Genomic DNA, 9,727 nt, shown 5'->3' on the forward strand with positions numbered 1-9,727 from the left:
TGATCCGTGCTGGTCGCTGAGAGAATACATCAACTTAGTGCTGCTCAGCTCACGCTTGCCAGCCACCTCAGCTCACGCCGGCCCGCCGCCTGAGCTCACGCCGGCCCGCCGCCTCAGCTCACGCCTGCTTTTTTACAAAGTTGTGGGAGATAATTCCACTAATTTAAAGGCAAAGTATGGTACAGTAACAGAGTTGACGCAAGATTTACGGACACATTTTTATAAGAAAAAAGATTTTTGTTTTTTTACTTCGGACACCAAATGTACCTGCAATTATAGAATCACTCATAGGCGTAATGGTTTTTCTACAGTACAAACTGTATTTTCTATCCCCTTACCCTAACCCTACCCCTCACACAAAACATACTGCATTTTTAGATTAAAAAAAAACTTAATTCTGTATTATTTATAAGCTTGCTTCCTCATGTGGACCAAAAATAAATAAATAAATAGATAGTCCCCATAAGGACAAAATTTACTGGTATTATTATACTAGTGGGGGCATTTGGTCCTCATAATGTAGGGAATACCAGGTGCACACACACACATACACTGCCGTTGAAATACCATTGATGTTTTTTCTCAAGAGCACCAGTTGCCACTCTTCTGATCACATAAATCATCAGAGGCATGGGAATGATCTGAGAAGTGAATATTATAGACCATACCAAATGCATTTTGTTTGACCAGTTAGTTCCAACACTGAACTGACTGGAGATGAATAATGACACTATTGTCCTTTAGAACTGCTTTGCAGAATCTGAATTGTCGCCATAGTTAAGTTTTCATAATTAGTGGTGCTTGCCTATTAAGGCAAAGCATCACTATTGTTCTCTTGCATACTTATTATTCTGCTGCTTCTTCTTCCACACAAAACTTTGGCGTGCTACTCCTCCCGTACTGTTTGTCATAAACCCATAGGTGTCACTCCTTAGCAACCAAACAGAGTACCCTAGCAACCGTTCAGTAAGACCTATATTTCTGCATCAGAACATCGTATAGATATGGAAGTTGGCTTTTTTGAGTCATGTTAGCAAACAGGACTTCCAACATGCTACACATGCTAGCAGTGAATAGCTACATGCTAATAATGATTAGCTAAGTGCTAAATCAGGCTAAGAACATGCCAAGAACTCTATAAAACTCCATAGTAACGATCTGTGACAACTACCAATCATCCAGAACACCCTAGCAACCACTAGCAACTGCCCAGAACACCATAGCAACCGCCTAGCAACGTCCTAGCAACCACCCAGGTTACCATAGCAACTGCCTAGAAACCACCCAGGATATCCTAGCAACCACCTAGCAACACCATAGTAACCACCCAGAACACCTTAGCAACCGTCTAGCAACATCAGATCAACCACCTTTAACACCCTAGCAACCACCTAGCAACAACTCATTACACCCTAGCAACCACATAGCAACACCCTAGCTAACACCCTAACAACAGAGTGTTGAGTTTTGCCACTGCAAGCACCACTCACATTTTCTTCAGGAGATGTACATATGTTGTTGATTCTACTGTTTTCCTGTTTATTACTGTGAGGCTGATTTGACCCCCTCCAAGTTAAAGAAAATTCTTTAAATAAAATGATTATTTCCCAAACAGTAGTGTACTTCTATCCAAATAGGCTAGAGGAATGGGAATCCGAGTAAAGATCAATGTGTTCCTTTCCTAAATCCCTCAAGTTTGTTTTTTAAGCTCCACAAAATACTCTGGAGGAGGGCCTTTTGTCGACGCCGAGAAGCCCCTGGATTACCATGCATCTGGAAGGTCCGCTTGACGGGCGAGTGAAGGATGGAGAGCGCTCTCCCCAGTGATAATGACAGTGATCTGGCAGCTCTCAGAATGAAGTCAAGGGCCACTGGGTGCTCTGTCAAAAGAAGCAGTGCTGTCGGTCAGGCTCTGAACAGCCCTCCACACGGGGCAGCGTTTAATTACCTCAGGTCTCCAGTCGACTCTCCAGCTAAAACAAAAGTAATTGCCACACTTGAAAAACAAAAAACATGAAAACTTCTTTGGTTAACAGGGCCGGGGCGGCTCAGTAATGCAGAATGCTTTGTGGAGGAGTTATCTGCATGCAAAGAGGGAGCACTTGGCAATGTGCGGTTCCCTGAAAATCTCAGTTTGATAATCTAAGCAGAGCTGTAATATTACTTAGTGAAGATAAGAGACGGACAAAAACGAATCAACAAATAAACAATCCCAAATTCGTCTGGCTCACACTGACTGATCCAAACAATCAATAACAAACAAAAGCAGCTTTTAGCATTTTCTGTGAAATCTAGCATCCTTTATTTGGTCTTGAAAAGCAATGACTTCCGTCCAGGTGTACACATACCATGGGAGGTATTTATTACAGTACCTAATAAATATTAGGAAATATTTATAAGCCTTGAATGGATTTAAATAACAAATAGTGATTATACTAGTGTTTTTAAATAACTTTTAAAGGGGTCATAGGATGCCCATTTTCCACAAGTTGATATGATTCTTTAGGGTCTTAATGAAAAGTATGTAACATAGTTTGGTTAAAATTTCTCAATGGTAGTGTAAAAAAAACATTTTTTACCCTGTCAAAAACAGTTCTTTTCAGAGCACGCAGTTTTGTAGCATTTTCCTTTAAATGTTAATGAGCTCTGCTGACCCCGCCCCTCTCTTCCGAGCCGCTCTCTGAGGGACTGTTTAATTTAGCTGCATTCATCATGAATCTTGCTAATTAGCACATTATTAGGAAAGGCGATTTGCAAAGATTCGTTAAAAAACCTTATACTCACTTCTTCTGTAGGTGAAGCTGGATCACGAATGATTCGCGTGAACAGATGCATTTATGTAGATTTAAGTCATTAAAATGGCTGATTAGCATTCACTTGAGCATTGCAGAACGCTTTCAGAGTTCCTTTGAAACCCTCCACCTTCCCCAGCTCCACCTGTATATATCTGCTACGGATTATTTTAGATGCTATGTGTGCAGCAGCAGTATGTCTTAAATACTCACAGCATCATATCGGCTTATGTAATGGCAGTAGCAAGTTTCTGTACTTACAGCAATAATAACCAACAGCAGCAGCAATTCAGCAGCAGCAGCAGCGTAGCAGATCTATTCTATCCAAGACCAAATACATTAACATTGTCATATCCATTACCATGCTAAAATCTTCAGAGAGTTCTCATGATAGAACTAAAATGAGGGAACAAATGAATAAGTCATGGGGACAAATTCTTAAAATGTGGTCACAAAATCTTGTTTTTGTGCCTGCAAGTCCATATAAATGTGCTGATTCATTCAGGAAAGAAACAAGAGATTGTCTGTATGAGAGAGTCATTGAATCATTCACACAACTGTTTCATTCAAAAACACAGATTCATTCAGGAACACAACTACGATGTGTTGCATGGAAAAGCATCACAGTCATTCTGCTTGGATTTAGTTTGGAACTATTTCCTTTTAGTGGAGCAACTAGAAAGTTGTGTCTAAAACATTTATCAGTGTTAAATTCATTCACCTGTTGTGTAAAAACAATATTGCATGTACTGTAGTTTTATAAAAATGGTGTAGATGACACTGTCCATAGCTACACAATATTGATATTATTTATTTTTTTAAGTGACTTTAATAATTCTAATGACATGCTAATTGCCATCCAGCATAATATGAGTTAACATCTGTGGTTTGAAAAAAGCTGCCTCAAAGAGAAACGGACACGCAATAGCAACCACAACAACAACAATAAAAGCCCTCCATCCCTAGTCTTTCAATAATTCTTCAGTGGTTCTAATTAGTGCAATTAATTCAGTTTAATGAGCCCTCTTCTCTCAGTCTGCACCCTCTAAATCATGTCATGACCACTTTAAGGAAACCAAAGGAGCACTTATGGTTAATGTAGGTTTTTGTAAATAACTTTAATCCACAGGTGACACTGTTGTCTATGAGTGTTGTCTGAAGGATCTGGGGCTGAGAGCTTTCATGAAGAGAGCACAGGCCAAAACACGTGACTTCATGCCAGGAAAACCACGAGCGCCACTGCTGATAGCCTTAATTAGCTTTCAGACTCAATTAGTTTCATTAACGAGCGTGTTGACTGTAAGCAAGCGTTTTGGCTGGTGAAGACTAATTCATAATAGACCTTTTTTCCATCTTGTTGTTCAGTTTTGTTCTTAACCTTACCTCTAGCATTTCTCTTCTTGTCAACTATGTTTCTGCTGCCTCTGTGATGTTCCAAACTCTTCTTTCTCACGTCTGTCTCTTTGTCTTTTTCTTTGTACAGCTAGGATTGTGTAACAGAGTGAAAAGAGCAGCCTCATCTACATTCTCTGAGCTTCAGGCTCAACTCACATCGACTACAAGACACTAAATGTGACAGACCAAACAAGTCAAACACACTACAGGCAGACATCAGAGAAACGTAAACACAGATAGCTCTAGTGAGACTTTCCAAAAGTCGATCTGAATAAAAAGTGTCTGCTCTATTTGCCGCTGAAGCTACATGATTAACTGATCACTTGCCTCTCGCAAAGACTATATATGCTTGCAAAGGCAGATTTATAAAATGGTTAGTTACAACTCTAAAATTTGATTAGATGAGCCACAGTTAAACTGTTGTATGATGACCTGTCATTAACTACACTGATTTGAGTCTCTCAAGCCATAAATACAACACTGTAAGGATCATGTGTTTGATTCACTAAAAAAAGAATGGCTCATTTGGAATGGTCAGTTGTTCAGGAATTGGTAGGAATCAAAATGCTTTGGTTCATCAGTTATTTATTTGGACTGCACTGGTTGTGCTGCCTGAATTTGATTCACTAAGAACTGGCTCATACGGGTCAATCAGTAAGGATTTAGTTAGACTATACTGTTTGTTCTGGAATTAGTTGGACTACACTTGTCATGCTGTATGGATTTGATTCAATAACAAGAATTGGCTCCTAATGGTCATTCAGTCAGAAATCAATTGGACTACACTGGTCATGCTGTTTCATTTTGAGTCACAAAAAAAAAAAAAAAAAAGAATAGCTCATTAATGTAATTTGTTCTGGAACTGGTGGTCATGCTGCTTATGATTCAATAAAAAGAACTGATTCATAAAAGTCATTCCGTCTGGTTGGAATATGTTTGTCATGCTGCTTAGTTTTCATTCACTAAAAGGAATCATTAACTCAAAAAAAAGAGATTTTGTTCTGCTATTTTTATTTCTTTTCTTTTTTTCATTTTGATCCAGTTCTGAATACAGTCATTTCTAAAATCACTTTTGCACTTTGGCCTCTCACAGCTGCAGCAAATCTCTTTCCATAAAAGTAAAATATTCTGATTTGCTTAATATTTAATACAAGATTTGAAACGTGTACTAAATTCCTTTCTACAAGATTAGATGTCTTTTTCAAGCAAGCAACATACTGTAGCTGGAAGAATGCAGTAGGAGACCTTCAGTGCCAATAAGATTTGTACTGCGATGACATATCACACCAAGCCACATCAAACTGCCAATACGAGGGACGCTAATGCAGGCCAACGACCACATATTTTACTCTCTAAATTAGGCTGGGTGGGAGGGAGGCAATAAAACTACGACCAACAAACCAAACAATATTCATCACACTTAATGTTGAAAGACAGGCCAAAGTCTGATCACTTGTATATTTGAGGCTGGGTGATAAAAAGCAGTCTCAAGTGTGCATGAAAGGTGCCAGGCGGCCATAATGATAAATCAGAATGGCAAAGAGAGACACAAGCAGACAGTGATCAGATCTAAGAGAGAGCTCGTCTCCATAATGTCCTGTTCAATCAATACAGGAATGCCCTTTACACGCTTCTATAAGAGATGCCAACCGTTCCTCCTCTCCACCATGATTCTATTTTCTGACTTCCCTCTATGTATATAAATGCACCATTCACCATTCATTCATTATGTGAAGGCTACCAAAGTCCAGATAAAGCTCATTTTAGACTTTGAGAGCTCAATGACGTGATGCTCTTTTTTCCCTTTTCTATTAATTAAATAAAAAAATACACAAAAAATCAGTACAATTAATTAAAAATACCCCTTTTATGATGACCATGTTTTTCAATTCTTTTCATTTTAAGAGCATAAAGTTACAAGGCTAGTTTAGTTCAGATTGTAAAATGTCGTGTTAGAACTAAAAAAAAAATATTTTACCTTGAAAAATATATTTATATATTCACGTATATTTACTGTGCATGTACTCAAGGTGTAAGGTAAATATGTTTTTACTTTTCACTTATCGGTTACACCACATGATATTTTTTTAGATCTTTTTTTAAATTTTTTATTGTGGACACTCTTATACATTTTATTGTGGACAACTTCAAAGGCAAAATACCCTTGAAGCATAACAAATCTAGGGCCATTTGAAATGTATAGCATTGTTAAAATGTTGAATGTTCTTGAGATAAAGTCCCAAGTAAGAGTGCCATTTCAAAAAGTAGCATACCTTGCAAAATTTTACTTTTCACTTATTGGTTACACCACATGATATTTTTTTAGATCTTTTTTTAAATTTTTTTATTGTGGACACTCTTATACATTTTATTGTGGACAACTTCATAGGCAAAATACCCTTGAAGCATAACAAATCTAGGGCCATTTGAAATGTATAGCATTGTTAAAATGTTGAATGTTCTTGAGATAAAGTCCCAAGTAAGAGTGCCATTTCAAAAAGTAGCATACCTTGCAAAATAAAGCAAGTATAGGCCAGAGTTGGAAGTTTGTGGAGCTGGGTTGTTTAGATATGGAACAGACGTCAGAGAGAGATTAGTTGAGGCTCACCTCCACAGGGAATCTCCTGCCATTGATGCTGTGCTCCGAGCCATCGGAACCATTGTTCTGGCCCCAGTGGAACTCCACCTTCTCGGCTTTGAAGCGGCCCGGTAGCCCGGCTCCTCTCACAAAATAATCATCCTTCAACAGGATTGCCACTGTGAGGTGCAGGGAAAAGGAAAGAGGGTTAAATAGGGAGAAACCGTGAGATAAAGATCACATACCTGAACCAAATGCCTTCCAAGGACTGATGCATTGATGAAAATAAAGGGAAAAAAGACTGGCGGACACTTCATTTCAATATTTATGATTATTCATTTAGCTTCCTTAGGGACATGGGCTGAAAATTATATGCACTTCTTTTCTGCTGTTGCTGTCGTCCTCAGAAGGCCAGGTCACAAATGCACAAATGCACACTCTCAAGCCTGGGAAAAAACAACAACGCTCTCTGTACTTCTCTCGACTCCTCTTTAAGTTGTTTGATCCTTTATTGATTTTTTGACGTAATCCGACATGAGAGGAAGGATCGGTTTCATTAGTTATTCCGGCTCTGAGCTTCATGAGCTTTAACAAACAGGCAGGAATTAGACGGCTAAGCCAGCAGGACCTTGGAACGGCAGCATGTGAAAACTAGGCCTTGCCTGCCAGCAAATCCTTGATCAATGCAAATGTTTTTTCAAGGTTCCAAGATCTCATGAATTTCTTAAGTTTAATTTGGCGGAGGTCTGTGAGGAGCTTGTGCACTGGGCAGTCCAACAATACACACTCGCTCCCTCGAAAAAACACCTCTATGTGTGAAAGTGCATACTACTTTTTCTTTTTCTGCCATATACAGTATGCATACCGTGCACAGTAGGTGATTTCAGCATGCATGGAATAGAACCAAGCTCACTGAGAGAAATACTGTATCACACAATGCAAAATATAGTACTTGACTTGCTCGTCCATTTTCAGTGAATGAATAACAATTTGATTTGATGGCTTAAAAATAAGGCATCTTTATTCAAAACTGGATGAATAAGCATTTTAATTTATTATTATTTACTGTATTACAAATGCATCATATTTATTATGCTTACAATAAATTATTTTATTAATTTTTTATTTAGTTTCACACTGAGTTTAAAAATATATATGTAGTGTACATCAGTGGTTCTCAACCTTTTTGATTTTGAAGATATTTTCTCTGGTATTTCTATTATAATTATGACAATGTGGCTTGTTTTTAAACTTTTAATGAACAGAAACTGTTCCAGAAGATTCAAGATCCTGATGTGGTACGTTCTTCAATTGAATAAATCAATTATCAATCTTGATATATTTTAATTTTTAACACTGCATTTAAGTTAGTTTTTTTTTTAAATATAATAATAATAAATATAATTTCATCCTATGGCCCCCCAGTGGAAAAAAACAAAATTCACTGGTTTACACTATATTCTGCAGTATCGTAATGGTTACACAATAAAATTGTGCAGGGTATCTAGTGAGGAAGTACGCTAGTATTCCAACGTCTTTGTTTCCACACCTTTTCTCTAATGAGTGTTTCACTCAAGGTGAGAAGGTCAAGGGTCACTTGACGTTGTAGTCGTCTATAGATAAAATGATTTAAAACATTGATTGAGTCATGCATTATTCAGAGGTGCCAAGTCTGTAGGTTTATTGTGCCGCCCTGTTCCAGGTGATTATTTTGCTGATAAAACACTCATGTGTCAGTTATAAATAGCAGAGCTGCTCTCCATTATTCATGGGACAACAGCGGGACATTTGTCTTCCTCTGCACGGATTAGGTTAAGGAGGGAAATGCTGGGCAATCCGTGTCTGTGTTTACTTCCTCCACATGCTCCACTGCAGTACAGCTTAATGGTGCAAGACTGTAACATGAAAACTGAATTTGGGTGTGAAAAGTTCAGGGGTGGAGATCACATCATAAAAGTTTGATAGAGCTTGAAAGTATGAGAGTTGATTTAGCAGGAACAACATGGCGCCGCAGACGGCTGCCTCAGTGCTTGGCTCTCCAGTGTTTGTACTGTTTTTGTTAGTTTTTCCTGTCTTTTGTTTCTCAGACAAGATCAGTTTTACCAGGGATGAACTGCTGAACATTTGGCAGAACACACCACAGAATCTTCTACCGGATTTCGATTATTCGGACGTTTTGCTGAATGTTGTAGTTGGCGGAGCAGCGACGCTCGTCAAGCGCTTTAGGACGCGCAGACAGGGGAAGCGAGCTGGCGCGCTCGTGAAGCTCAGGCAGCGCGGATTTCGGACGCTGTTGCCTAGCATCCATCTGGCGAATCTCCGTTCTCTACCCAACAAAACGGACAAACTTCTTCTGCTCTCCCGGACAAACAAGGATTTTTCAAACTCTGCTGCTCTGTGTTTCACAGAAACATGGCTGAATGACGCCATTCCGGACAGCGCACTACATCTGCCGGGCTTTCAGCTGTTCAGAGCGGACCTGCGACGCAGAATCAACGGGGAAATCACGCGGCAGCGGGACGTTTTTACATCAACGAAAGGTGGTGTACAGATGTAACAGTGTTAAAGAAGATGTGCTAATAAAGGATGCATATCGCTCCATCCCACGGGCAGCTGTGGGGCTCTCTGATCACTGTTTAGTTCATCTTATACCGACCTACAGGCAGAAACTGAAATCAGCTAAACCTGTGTTAGAAAGACTGATTTTGGCTTATCTGAAGGACATCACTGGACCCTCACTGGACCCCCTGCAGTTTGCCTACAGAGGAAACAGGTCTGTGGATGATACAGTCAACATGGGACTACACTACATCCTGCAACATCTAGACAGACCAGGGACTTATGTGAGGATCCTGTTTGTGGACTTCGGCTCGGCTTTTAACACTATCATCCCAAACCTCCTCCTGCCTAAACTAACTCAGCTCTCTGTGCCCACCTCCGTCTGTCAGTGGATCAACAGCTT

The 9,727-nt window shown here is 39.3% G+C and overlaps 1 protein-coding gene across 1 annotated transcript in view; it reads right to left on the bottom strand.

Annotated features, from left to right (window-relative positions):
• The window catches only part of LOC107654175 (receptor-type tyrosine-protein phosphatase gamma-like), a 270,415-nt gene that overhangs the window by 90,414 nt on the left and 170,274 nt on the right, over positions 1 to 9,727 (bottom strand). The window contains exon 5 of the mRNA XM_016441146.1: positions 6,796 to 6,944. Coding sequence (XP_016296632.1) covers positions 6,796 to 6,944 — 149 coding nt within the window. The remainder of the gene's footprint in view (positions 1 to 6,795; positions 6,945 to 9,727) is intronic.

This window comes from Sinocyclocheilus anshuiensis, unplaced genomic scaffold (genome assembly GCF_001515605.1).
Source record: "Sinocyclocheilus anshuiensis isolate Anshui unplaced genomic scaffold, SAMN03320099.WGS_v1.1 scaffold463, whole genome shotgun sequence".
Classification (NCBI taxonomy): Eukaryota; Metazoa; Chordata; class Actinopteri; order Cypriniformes; family Cyprinidae; genus Sinocyclocheilus; species Sinocyclocheilus anshuiensis.